The sequence below is a fragment of the Plecotus auritus genome (assembly GCF_963455305.1).
Source record: "Plecotus auritus genome assembly, chromosome: 9".
NCBI classification, from domain to species: domain Eukaryota; kingdom Metazoa; phylum Chordata; class Mammalia; order Chiroptera; family Vespertilionidae; genus Plecotus; species Plecotus auritus.
The window spans coordinates 30,033,913-30,048,309 of record NC_137783.1 but is presented as its reverse complement, the minus strand read 5'-3'; the positions used below and the strand labels follow the sequence as shown (position 1 = coordinate 30,048,309).

Below are 14,397 nucleotides of genomic sequence, written 5' to 3'. Positions count from 1 at the left end.
GCTATATTACCAGAAGTCGAATTGCTGAGTCATAAGGCAGTTCCATTTTTTATTATTTGAGGAAACTCCATAGTGTTTTCCACAGTGGCTGCACCAATCCACACCCCCTTTTTTTCCATATCCTTGCCAATACTTGTTGTTTATTGATTTATTGATGATAGCCATTCTGACAGATGTGAGGTGATATCTCATAATGGTTTTAAATTTACATTTCTCTAATGATTAGTGACATTGAGTAGCTTGTCTATTGGCCATCTATATGTCCTCTTTGAAGAATTGTCTATTCAGGTCCTTTGCCCATTTTTAATTGGATTTTTTGGGGGGGAGTTGTTTAGTTGTACAAGTTCTTCCTCTTATTCCACAAACATGTATGGAGTATGCCCTGTATGCAAAATCTTATGGGAAGGAATTATCATTATTCCTATTTTATAGATATGAAAACTAAAGCTCAGAGAGATGAAGCAATTCATCTAAAATCACACAGCCAGTATATGCAGGAGGAGCCAGAGTTCAACACCAGGTCTGTGACTCTAAAGACTATTATTTTAAGCATCATGACACATTCTCTATAAAACTAGGCTAAAATTTCTGAGATTATTCTTTCTACTCTCCCAAAACCATTTCTTTTTTTTTTTTTTTTTTTGGCTTCATGATTGATTACCTTTAATGACTGAAATCTGGTCCCAGTAAAGGTTTGCAAAGATACTTTTCAGTAAATCTAGTCTAATACTATCACAATGATTTTAAAAAAAAGGAAAGAAAACTCTACTAGAGGTTACCATCCTATAAAAAGAAAGCTCCACTGAGTAGTTCCAATACCATATATGTCCAAATCTTCCCACTAGTCTTTTTTTAAAAAATGTAGCTGAGAGACTTGGAATTTGGTATTTTCCCAAGTGGGAACAAGTTCTTCAGAATCCTTAAAGTATCAAAAATGTATTTTGATGAAAGAAAAACAAATCAATGTGATTCTTAAAGAAAAACTTTAATTACTTGAGAGCATTATATATAAAAAATTTTACCCTTATTTCCAAAATCACATTGTAGGAATTCAAGAGTTTTATTCAACTTAAAATATATATATATATATAAAATCAAGCCAAAAGCATAATATGGACTTTTTAAATATGAAAAACCAAGTGCCTGTAAACATTGCTTCAAAAAGTGTTCTCATGAGCCCTAGCCAGTTTGGCTCAGTGGATAGAGTGTCAGCCTGCAGACTGAAAGGTTCGATTCCAGTCAAGGGCACATGCCCGGATTGTGGGCTCAATCACCCGTTGGGGGCGTGCAGGAGGCAGCCGAGCAATGATTCTCTCTCATCATAGATGTTTCTATCTCTCTCTCCCTCTCCCTTCCTGTCTGAAATCAATAAAAATATTTTTTTAAAAAAGAATTAAAAAAAATTGTTCTCATGAAAGCAACTCAAGTATAAAAAAGAAAGAAAGAAGAACCTTTCACATGTTACTGCTATGGTTACATGTTCGATTTTTTTAAGTTCTGTCTTTAATATAGAAAATTAACTTTGTCAATGCCACCAGCATACTTTTTATTTTTAACAGAAAGGACTAGAGATTATTTCTCTCATAGAGTGTTTGCATAATCACATAAACCAAAAAGGTCATATAGGAAATGAGCAACTCAATTTTGGGAATTTATCCCATACATAAATAAAAAAACCATGAGAAAATGTGTACAAGGATATTAGTTGCAGTGCTGTTTATGCTTACAAAAAACACACAAATAATATCTATATTAATAAACTGAAGTACATAAATACTATGTGATAGTATGTGGCTATTAGAAAGATCAATATGGACTGGTCTGGAAAGAATCCTGGGAGCTATTATTAAACAAACAACAATAACAAAAAACAAACAAAAAAACACAGCAGAATGCTAAAGAGTATTGTGGAATGATTCCCTTTCAACTTAAAGAAACAATTTGAAAACTCCAAATGGGCAGGGAAGTTCTCTCTATAAGAAGGTTTGCATAAATATACAGAAAGCTCAACATTAGCTGGAGGACAAATAGGAGAAGACTGGGAGGAAAAGATGATATGATAGTGCATATCTTTTCATTGTCTGGCAACCAGCAGGCATCACTTTGGCCATTAAAGCAATCAAGGAAGGAGCCATAGCCCAAAGAAAGATTGAAGTCAGCAAATTTGAGATGCAGTACCTGCTTTTATCAAAAAGTACGTCCATATTTTAACATGATGAGTAGAGATGGCAAAACCACACAAAAGAAAACTTTCCCCCTGATTTCTTTACTATCAAGAAATCCAGAGAGTCCACAGCCAATCTGTCTTTGTGTGGACATCCCGGATCACAATACCTGGAGCCCAAGGATAAGGCTATATAACCAGAAGATTTAAAGACAGGATACCTCAAGCCCTGCCTCCAGACTTCAGGGATTTGTCTGGATAACCAGAAAGATCAGAGAAAACAAAAGATAATGCTACTTATCCCCTACTTCACCATGTCTAATAGAAACTAGATTTTTTCTTTTTTTTGGCCCTGCAGACAACAGAAAGCACAGCCTACATTCGATTTACATATCGCCAGCTTCAAATGAATATATCAGTGTTCCAAAACACTTTTTACAAAGGCAATGTCATTGTCATATATAGTGTCCAAATGTGCTTGCTCTGTGTTAACTTTCCTCCATGTCCCGTCGTGATTGTTTATCGAGGCACCATCTAACAATATCTGAGCAAAGAGACCAATTAAAGAGGCCAAGTAATCGCCTTAATTCAGAACGGACTTCTTTTAACCCACAGAACAACTTCGTTCTTGGCATTGACCCTTGGTTACTGGGACAGACCAAAATAAGAACATTTCTCCTCAGTGTTAAATCACAAATGATGCCATCAGCAAGACTGCGTCACTTCTGGTCCCCTGGGGTTTCACATGAGAGCGGTCACAGACTGAATGAAATAGCCTTTTCCAAGAAGACTGAATGGCACTTTCCAAGGGAATATTGATTCAAAAACATAAGGTCCATGAGATCTGACCCACAATTTATACCCTACAATTATTAAAAGGCAGTTGATATTTACAGCATCCCATAAAACACTTTGTTTTGCTTTCAAAAGTATTTAGATGTAAATAATCATATTAACTACATTATTTTTTTTTAATTTCTAAGAAGAATCTCAGACTAACTATAACTGGCCATGTTAAACTTTACTCAATTATATTCTAGAACCACAGGACTACCAAGAAGATCAAACAACCTATTAGAAGCTATCAGAAGTTTCTTCTAATAGCTGATCTAATTTTTTCCTGTAACAACTGACTTTTCGTTTTCATGTGGGGAGGGGGAGTGGGGAGGAAACCATTTCCATTATTATTCTCTGAACTCACACACATATTTCTTACTACTATTAATTTTCCACTATTTCTCTCAGCCAACTATGAGTCCAGAGGCTTCCTCACAGGGATTTTAGGAATTTCCCTCAGACTGAGATCCATGTTCAAAGACCCCGCCATGCAAAGTGCACTATTCATTTCTCTTTTCTTTAAGAATACTTCACTTTGGCTTTTTAAACACATTCCCCCAGGTTACTACTAATTGGAAAAATAAAATGCCATACATAATGGGTGATACACCTTTCAAACGCTTGAATCCTAACATTAAGAAAGATATGTTTGAGAATAGATTTTAAAGTTCAACTACAGGCTATTTCAAACTACTAGTTGCACAACTGTTTAAATATTATTCTCCTGCTGCCATCTTGTGGTAATTGTTGACATTTCCATCTCTCTCCCTCTCCTTTTCCCTCTCGCTCTCCCTTTCTCCCATCCTCAGCCTCCAATTCCCCTTAACCCCAATATTTTGGAGGGTACCAAAATATATTCAAAACTTAACAACTCCCTTTTTTAAGTAGATAGAAAGACATCTTTCATTAAGCCCTAAAAAGGGGGGATGGTTGCAAATTCCTCCTACTGCCTATAAAATATTTCCTTTTCCCTTACATCTTTCTCATTTATACACACCATTCTTTTAATATTAAAAAAAGTCATTATTTTTATTAATCTAGTATATCTCTTCAAGCAAAGGGAATGCAAATTACAGGAAAATATATTTGTATTTCATGAAAATTTTCCCTTTTCAACTTTTCCCAAATTGTATTTTTACAAAGAAAGAAAGAATACAAAATGCATCATGTATTTCTGGCTATAAAGTGCCACACTATCACCCTTCAGAGCCATGGGCACAGACTGTTTGGATCTGAGGAAGAACCTGGGGAGGAGAGGAGACTCACTCTGGGAAAACAGAGCTCCCAGCAGCCCCCAGCTGGATGGAGACCAGCCGCCCAGCATCCCTTTATTACAACCCGGCTGCCCTGTTTGCCTCTGAGCCCCACTGTGGCATGGCACAGAAATTCATCAATCTGGGAGGAAATCACGTTTGTCTGATGACATATTAAAATGATGAACTCTTAGCCAGACTGATTTATCACCAGAGGAAGAGTATATTTTATAAAAGCCACCATTTCCGTCTAACTCTATGTCCCCACTCCACTCGTGGGCAGAAGTTGACAACTCTCCAAGGAGTCACCGGAAGATAGATAGGGAGAACTCAATTCGCCAGAATCTTCCAAAACAGGGTAGAGGTGAGCAAGGAAACAATTCATTTCACTCCTTGTTGAAAATAATCTTTCCCATCCTTATCTGTGTACCCATATCTGTGTTACACACATCTGTACTTAGTGTTAGTCTAATCGCCACACCGCATGAACTTGATGTGATTGTAACATATTTTCCTCCAACACCATTAAAATCCCTAACTGTTACTATAAATAAATTCACTTGTGTAGCATCTAGTAGCATCCCCGATGCCACTAGTAATATGAACATCACACTTTGGGAAATGCTGCTCGGTGGTGTATCTAACAAACATTATTTATAAATATGTAGCTTTAAGGGACATGGGGTCAAGATTTTGATTTTTTTTTTAACCATAGTTCAGACCAGAGGTTCTCAGGCATTCTTTCTGCAGTGACTCACAAGATGGATGATGTTCCCATGTGCAACACACTCTTGTGAAAGGACAAGACCGCCTGTGGATTGTGTACAATTTCCTGCCATACATCTGTAATCCTGCCAGTCCAGAAAGCCATTGGGAATGCAAGTGAAAATCTATCCCTGGGGAGATGCCTGTGAAAGCCCTCAACCTTATTTTCTAAGAAACAGATCATTCACAATTTTTGATTTTTTAACTACCATTTGCTCATTTGAACCTCACAACGTATCAAATATACACACTACATGTCATGGCATCACAGCTAGAGTGAGACAGGATATTGTATTGATATTTTAGAGTGACCTTATTCTCTGAGGGGCGATTAAATAGAATATGAACTGGCTTTACTCTCTAAAAGGTTCATTTTTTAAATTTTTGTTTGTTTTTAATACATTCTAACTATGCGCTGCTCTTACCCTTTCTCTGAAATTAGCATGTGCAAAGAGGAAAGTATGGAACGCTCAGGCTTTTATTTGGTTGGAATTTTTACTGTAAATAGACCTGGTTTCTACTCAGGAGTTTACAACCTAAGACCTACAAAAAAATTTCTATTTTGAGAAATTTCAGCAAAGGTAGCAAAGCTCCTTGGTGACGTGCGATGCATGAAATGAACATTATCCACACCACGGGGGCAATGAACAGCATCCAGAAAAATATTAACATTTACCCGAAGGCTTTAGATTTGCTCATTAGATAATCACTGTGTCATGTAGGTGAATAACAATATTTGTAAGAAGCAAACATACAAGTATTTTTTGGATCCCTATAAAGGTTATCAGCAGCATTTTGGCAGCATTAGAGGTCAGAATGATCAAAGAAAGGCACATCTGAGGATTTGAAACACATTCTGAAGCACTCTCTAAATTGCACTAGAAAAAAAAGGGACGATTTGAATTAGCAACAAGTCTAATGGGGAGAATAATTTAAGAATGCAGTAGTATAATCTTTATTGCAAGTAAAAACTTAATTATAGAAGATCTCTTATTGGATTTGCCTTAATAAACATTCGTAATATCAGCACATTGATGTTATCATCTTGCACACCAAAGTGCTATCAATGTGTTCATACACATAACAAATTCAATCTAAATCCGCTCCCAATATCAATATATTAACAACTTTGAACTAATTTCCAAGAATATGTCAAATCAATAGGCACTTAAAAAACATTAAGTACACAACTAGCACTCTGGACAAGACAAATTACAGAAAGTATTTTTAAACCTTCTAGTCAATCAAAACTTTATACTGATTGCATTTAAAACTACACTATTTTCTAAGGTAGTATGAGTTTTCATTATATCATATTGCCATGTAAAAAATAATATGTAGATGTTTAAAAGAAAAGCAGCATGGTGAATACTGGTCTGAGACCCTCCAATACTGTTTACTGAGTAGTGTAGAGTAAGGTTAAAAGAAAAGGAATCTATTGTTTAAGAACAACAATGAGTAAGGTAGGGAGATTAGTTCTACTGTCAGTCTTTATAAATTAAAATAAATCTATTTCAAGATATACTTCTGGAAATACCAATGTTTCATTGAGCAAATGTTTTAAACTATTGTATATTTTCAATATGGACAATTAAATAATTATTTTTCAAACTTTAGGAAATTTAAATTGTATAACATCTGAAACATCTAAAGACATGGAAGACTTTAAAAGGTTAGAGTAATATCTTGAGCAGGAACTGTGTTCTATGTTTGCACATGATGTTTGCAAGTGAAATTGATAGGGCAGGAGTTACAGATGTCAAGCCAGAACAGAAGAACACAGGGACCCAAAAGAAAGACATACAACAAAGCACATCTAAGAATAAAAGGAGGTGAACATTATCACTGGGTAAAAATAGAAGGTAGTATTTCAACCAGGAGCAGACAAAGATTGGTTCTAGTGGCAGCACCCTGCTCTGAGAAGCAATATTGGACCGTGTGCCCCCATACCAAACATAAGCACTTGACAAACCTCAAGATGCCAGATCTATTTTACAGTAATAACCCAAGAAGTAAATCCTCCTTTCTCCAAGACCAACCTGGAGGATTTCAGAATACTAACTACTCTAAGTATAAAACATAAAAATGAATAAAGTGGCAATGTGTGTGTATATCTGTATATATATATATTTGTACATATAGACACATGCATACACATATACATTACTCATACAGAAAAGCATATACATATAGGTAAAGCCTCTTTTCCCTTCAGGAACTCCACAGCACAGCAAGCCAACAATCCTAGACTCAAGGTCAGTATTTTTTTTTTTTTTTACAATTCCCAAACTTCTGAGCTTTCACTTTTGTGAAACAGGATATGCTACCCCTGGTTTATCTCAGAGCTCACAGCAATTTCCAAGAGCTACAAGAATCCTAGATAATGTAGGGTCCTGAACTCTGATAAGCAAATTCTCAATGGCAAATGAAAATAATTATTCATACTCAGTGTAACGATGAAATCACCTGAAAATCTTATCAACAGAAAGGGTTTTAATGCACTCTCAGCATCTCCTACACAGCATGGTGAGAGGCGTTTAGCCAGGAAAGAGAGAAAATATATGACATCTTTTGTTTTTTTCAGGTCTGTTAGAAATAGTTTCATGAGGGTTAATCAAATTTCCAATGAAAACATGAGTAAATATAAACGATCAACCTAAACTTTCAATCAATGATTCCAATAGAAACAGAACTTCTGGTGTACTACGAATACATTTTTATAAAATGCACATAATTCCAGAACCTAAACAAACCCCACAGTGAAGTCTCTATGTCTTACATAAGCAGTATAAACAGATGATAAATTGAGGACATCGATTCACCAACTCTGGAACTGATGCAAAATTAGGAGACCTTAGTCATCTTCCTATTTCTGAGATCCTTTAAAGGCACGTCAGTCATTACTTGCTCAGTTTTGTCATCACTAAAAGCAGGGTACTACCCTCTTCCTGTACAGCTTTCACTGAAAGTAGGTGTGACATGCTTATGCTCAGAACCTATTATCTTCAAATTACATGAGGCAAGACACAAGGCTTTCAAGAAGCCCTCCTACCTAAAAATCCTCCCCTCTCCTCAGCCTGCCTCCCCTGAAACTCTTTTCATTCATATTATCTATCTAAGTATACTACAGGAATGTCCTCCTCCGGAAGCTCTTGTTGAACATCACTATGTTAATTGAGAAATGATTACTTGCCTAACATGTTGATATACTGTCAGTTAGTAATAAATTCCTTTTGATGGTAAGATTGGTAGGCATGAAGGGATTAGCATCAGGGACCTGCAAGGCAACTGGCAAAGGGTAGAGTGAATGGTACCCAAAAGAGGCAGCCAAGATCATTTTTACAACTGCACTAGTCATCAGCTTTGCCTATGACCTGTCACTGAGCTGGAGAGGCTAGGTTAGGAGGGAAGAAGATGGAAAGAGGTAGATGACAATCCCAAAAGCAGAACAGCCTGAGGAAATTCCAACCTGGCACAGCACACCCAAGGAATATATGATGGAAACATTGGTCACTTGTTCACATTTTAGTGCTGGCTCTAAGACTTTTTTTTTTTTATTCCATTTTTACTTGGGGTAGGTTCATGTCTTCCTACAGAAAGGATTCACCAATTACTGAGACTGAACTGGCCCAATTCCAAGGCTATGTAGTGTAGCAGTTTGGAACTTGGCCTCTAAAAAAACTGCAAGATTTGGGTTTGAAATGTACAGCACCTTCTAGCTGTAAGATCTTAGGCAAGTGGCCCTAACTGGTTTGGCTCAGTGGATAGAGCATTGGCCTGTGGACTGAAAGGTCCCAGGTTCTATTCCGGTCAAGGGCATGTACCTTGGTTGCAGGCACATTCCCAGTAGGGAGTGTGCAGGAGGCAGCTGAATCGATGTTTCTCTCTCATCGATGTTTCTAACCCTCTATCCATCTCCCTTTCTCCCTGTAAAAAATCAATAAAATATATTTTAAAAAAAAGATCTTAGGCAAGTGACAACTTCTTCAAGTCTCAGATTCCTCTTGTGAAAAGCATATGTCATTCAGAATCGTTGTGAGAAAATGATGAGAAAAAGATTAAGGTAGGTAAAGAGCTAAAGAGCGTAGCCGAGATTAGCTATCTTTATTATTGTTGTCATTGCTATTTTAAAGCATTGTGTATTTTCTATATGAACAATGAATGAGCTGGGTCCAGAATTCAGCTGGTACCCACTTGTTTTATTGAAGTTACTTATATCAAAATTAGGCCAAATCCTCTGATTTAGTCTGCAGGATAACCAGACCTGAATCAAATCAGAAATGCAAAGGCAATGAGTTTTCTGGGGCATCCATCCCAAAGCATCCACGTCCCAGTGGAAGGAAGTTCAAGTTCAAAGTAATGAATTTACATCATCAAGAATGAAGGGATTTGTGACAAGAATAGCTTAAATAGCTTTGGAGTACATTATTCCTGTAACAGATTAATAATGATTCTAGCCTTTGCCTAAGGCAATTTAAAAACAACAACCATGTGCTAAGTGGACAACCAAAATAAGGAATTTAAGTGTGTATAAAAAACTAAGGGAAAGAGTTAGGATATTAGGTAATTCTTAATGAGGAGTATATGCATGCAGGGCATCAAGAGTTCACAGAAAACCATGTAAAACACTTGGATTTTTTTTTTTTTTTTTTGCCAAAAAGTGATATATAAATTTTAAAATATCATCCTCCTCCAAAACAGCCTACAGTTTTCCATGACAATCAACTGGTCCCTACTGGACATTTCTAAAGGTACTGAAAATGAGCACTGCAATAAGTCGGATGTTTTCTTTTTAAACATGATCCTCATATTGTACCCTTGATACTTATGCTGAAAGCTCAGATCTTCCTTTTCCTGGTATAATTTTCATCTAAGCATTTCTTAGATGCTTACATCATTCTTAATGAAAACTGTGCCTTTACCCTCTGTGGACACATGGAAACCTGGTTAATTGCACTGACTTGATTACAACGGTCGGTGAATTTTCCCATTTCTTTCCACAGTAATAAAGGCATAAGGCATTTTTGTCACCTAGTAGGTAATTGTTTTAGATTGCAATCATTTTCTAAAAGAGGGATTACAGGCAAAAATTATTTTATGATTCTGCCCATCAAATTCAATTCCTATACTCTCAAAAGATGTTTCTTTTCTTGTTAGTATATAAACTGGATGTTCTAGTAAAGTTTGAAACAAACCTGTAGCATGAATAGCTATCACTCAAATCCTAGAGCAACTGTAATTGAACATTAGCTTTGCAATAAAGCCATCTCTTTCAGCCTGGGTAAGCTCATCAGAATGGCATACCTTTTAACCAATTGTGCATGAGCTGAGGGGATATCCACTCCCCAAATCTAAATATCTAAAAATTAAAAAAAAAACCACTTTATTTTAAAAGTGTCTTGTTTGTTAACTGTTGTACCCTAGAAACCCTTTTTAAATTTTTCTTTTCTTGGCCAAAATAAGGGGACTTGCCAATGATAATTGTTAGTACTGTCTCTTTAAGTGTTAGGATGAGTACTTAATTCCAATGGTTCCTAGTCCCATATATTATACCTGTCAAAATTCTTTACACTCTACTGAGTCAGCTTGCTGAAAATACAGTCCATGCTTCCATTTGAAAGCATAAAACTAAGTGCTGAGTTAGAAAAAGTTTACCCTCTGTCCCAGGGTAAATCAGTGAGGAGAGGAAGTAAGGAATGAATTCAGGCTCCTTGCTTCAGACACTGCGCATGATCCATTCCTAGGGTGTTCTTAACCCTAACACAGAAAGGATGGGGAGTGGGAGAAAGGGGTAGAAACGGGGGACTGGACAATGTGCACACAGGAAAGATCAGCCATTTCCTCCCAGTACACACAAAATCTCCTCTCATTCCTAGAGAGATTTCTCGTCAAGGACAATTAAAGTGCCTCTTTGAGAGTTAGCTCCTGAATGACAGTGGGCTCCGGGAGGGTTTCCTCCTGTCCTCTCCAGACCTTGGTGAAATCTCTGTGCTGGGCAGGGGTGCTGGTTACTCTCTGAGGGGCACGGCCCAGACAGAGATCTGCAATTTCAAAAATGCGATAAAGCCCCAGCCCGGCAGCCCTGGGAGGCCAGCAGCTGCCGGTGACCGCTGATGAAGTGGCTTCTTAAGGAGGTGGGCAGATTGATTCCAGCTGCTGCGCGGGGCAGGGCATTGGCCGAGGAATGCACAGCCCGGCTGAGGGCTGAGGCAAGTCGCTGCAGCAGCTTCCCAACCAAGGGCAAGGACAAACAGCTCCGTTTGCAGTCTTGGCCTCAAGAAGGAAGAGATCGTTGTTCCATCTGACAGGGAACTTCAAGGCGGTGCCATGTGGACGGTGTCATCTTAGAAGTGGAGTGTCACTCAGGAAATCCGAAAGCTGCCCCAAAGACGTCTGTTCCGAAGGGACCCACAGTTCCTAAGAGTTCCCAAGGCAAATTCTTTCTGTTTTCCTCCCGCACCCAGTCGTAGCTCCAGGCCCTCTCTTAATTGCTCTTAAAGGCTGCCCAACTTCCGCTCCACCCCACCCCCACACAAATACTGTAATCAATACGCAAGGGAAACAGACAAGGAAGGGGTGCATTGAAAGAGTGGGGGACACTGATGGTCCTGGATTGGATGGAAACCCGACAACAGGGCATGCTCTTTAGAAGTGCTGCCTCAAAGTCGGAGAGTTAAGGGGAGGAGACTAATTTAGGGGTCCCTTGAGCCCCAAACCCAGACACCAAGTGATCTAAGAAGAGGGAAGGGGTAAGAGGTAGGCGGGCATGAAGGCACGCCTAATGGAATATTCAATATCCTGCAAAATGCACTTTGGGCCATGCACTTCCAGAGACTAAAAGCCAGTAATGGGCTTTGGAGTCTGCACTTCCTCTCCCTAATGTCCAGAGGCGCTTTAATGCTGCAGCCAATCGATCAGCCTTCTCCGGTGAAGGCGGCGGCTGGAGTGCAAAAGCTTCCTACTTGTGGCCAGAATCAGCCGGCCTCGTCTGCACACCACGAACAAGCGACACATAACTTTGCACTGGCAGGTTTGGGCTCCTCAAGTTCCCAAGAGGAGGAAAGGAAGGAGCCTGGAGGCGCCTGGAGAAATACCACCCCACCCCCTTCATGCTATCTTTTCCAGGGAGAGACTCCAAAGGAAGGCAGATCGGGAAGGGCACTATCCACCTCGCACAGGGCTGACCAGTAGCCCCAAGCCCGCTTCAGGTGCAAGGTTACCTAGCCGCCTCCACACCCAGACCAGCCAAACCAAGGTGTGGCACTTCCGAAAGGGGCACAAAGCAAAGGAACATCCAGAAACTGGGGTTTCTTTGCAGTTTCTTGCTGACATCACAGATGCCTGGAAAGTGACCCTGTGGATAAACCCCCCACCCACACACCCCCATCCCGGAGGCCGAATCCCCGAATCCCCCAGAAGTCACTGCCCTGCCTTTGCGCCCTCCCCCTCCGGCTTGGGCTCTGGGGACGTGCGGTCCCTAAACTGAACCCAACCCTGTCCAGTCTGTCGCCCCTCCCCAGGCGGCTCCAGCAGCCCCACACTGAGCGTGCCCCACGGCCTGGGTCTCGGGTCACCTCGGGGAAGCTGTCCAGGCCCTAGGCTGGGCAGGGTCAGGTCCCAGGGTGGGTGCCCCCACAGGGGCGCGCCAAGGAAAGACAGCCCGACTGCAGCCGGGTGCTGAGTGCCCGAGTTAGGGGCGCGAAAAAACTTTCCGTGGTCCTCCTCCCCACCCCCACGCCGCTGGGGTGCGTCTCCCGGAGGAGCTCGCCTTTCCCAGCCCAGCAGAGACCAGCACAGCACGTGATGGGCAGGAATAAAAATAAACACTTCCCATTCCCGGGCCGCGGGGCCACCCCCACTCGGGGCGCAGGAGAGCAGCCGGGCGCGGACCAGCCCCCGCCGCTGCAGCCGGGCCCCCAGCCCCGCAGCCTCCACCCGGGACGGCATCCGGGCCACCCACCCGGAGCGGTGGCCTCAGCTCCTCCTCCGGCCCCGGCCCGCTGTGCCCGGCGCCTACCTTTCGGATTTGGTGAACTTCCGGAACGCCTGTCGGAGGTCGTGGAAGGACCTGTACGTCTGAGGCTCCGCCGAGATTCCCTGCGCCCGGGTGGTCCGGGGGCCGATGTGGGTGGAGGGCACGGGCAGCACCGACTGGCATTTGTGGAGCTTCCTCTTCAGCTCCTGAATTTCCTCCTCCTTCTCTGACAGCCGCTTCTCCAGCTCTTTGATCCGCTCCTCCTTGAGCATGAGAATCTTGGCAAAGTCTTCCTCCAGCTCGCTCATTTTTCCCCCTCAGCCCCTCCGCAAAACTTTTCCCGGGGCGGCCGCGGAGGCTGCGACGACTACGGGCGGGCGAGGCGAGCGCAGAGTGAGTGAGTGAATGGGCGCTGAGTACTCGCGCGCAGCCCAGCGCTGCCCCTACAGCCGCGCCAGGAGCCGCTTTCTTCGATCCACTTCTGCTGAATGGACGGAAAGCTCCGCACCGAGGGGAGGATGAGAAGTCTAAAAGCGATGGAGAGGAGAGGCAGAGTGCTAATCCCCAGCCTCCCCGGGGAATAGGTGATTATCTTTCATTGAGAAACCAATTAGAGCTGCCCTTCCTCCCCGGAGACCCCCTCCCTCGTCCCGCTTTCCCAATCACTCTGTGAGAACACCACGCGCGCCACCCCACCGAGAGCCTGGTTTCTAGCTGGGAGGGTTGGACCAGAGAGCCTGATCTCACCCCATCACACAGTAATCACTCCATGCTATATGGTACCAAAGGAAAGGGGTGGGGTGGGGTGGGGTGGGGGTAGCGGGAGAGCTTTATGCCACTTGATCCTTGAAATAGCAACAATTACCATGTGATCTGACAGATGACGCAGTGCTTGTAACTGGAGCCTCAAGACAGTGTGTGTGTGTGTGTGTGTGTGTGTGTGTGTGTGTGTGTGTTCATAAATATTAAACTGCCTTTAGACAATAACCTGCATAAGTCTATCTTTGCTTTCACCTTTTTCTCCTCTTCTGCTCTGGATGGTAAGGGAGGGGGTGTGTGCATGTGTTTCTTACTGTGAAGTCCTGTGGCTATAACCCCCACTAATAAGAATGACAGGGCAATAGCAGTTCCAGGTTTTTTTCAGCCCAAAATTTTACTGGAAATAGTGAACTAAAATTGTTGGTGGGGAAGTTGGATGAGTATACATATGGTCCGGAGCCAAATGTTTACAAGAAAAGAGAAAGGCCATGCGCTAGTTGTAAGTTTCTTAGAATCTGGATTTTATTTTATCTGCTACAGTTAAAAGTTGTATATAGAGCATCCCAATTACATCACAACATCGCCATGGTTGTGAAGTGCTGGCTCCAGTGCTAAATGCTGGCTCACTCTACCAGCTCCAGGTT

General features: G+C 41.5%; 1 protein-coding gene across 1 annotated transcript in view; it reads right to left on the bottom strand.

Annotated features, from left to right (window-relative positions):
- PRKG1 (protein kinase cGMP-dependent 1) overlaps positions 1–13,775 on the bottom strand; it is a 1,125,638-nt gene extending 1,111,863 nt beyond the window's left edge. Inside the window, exon 1 of the mRNA XM_080643202.1 lies at positions 13,037–13,775. Coding sequence (XP_080499328.1) covers positions 13,037–13,302 — 266 coding nt within the window. The 5' untranslated portion in view covers positions 13,303–13,775. The remainder of the gene's footprint in view (positions 1–13,036) is intronic.
- Between the last annotated feature and the right edge of the window lie 622 nt (positions 13,776–14,397).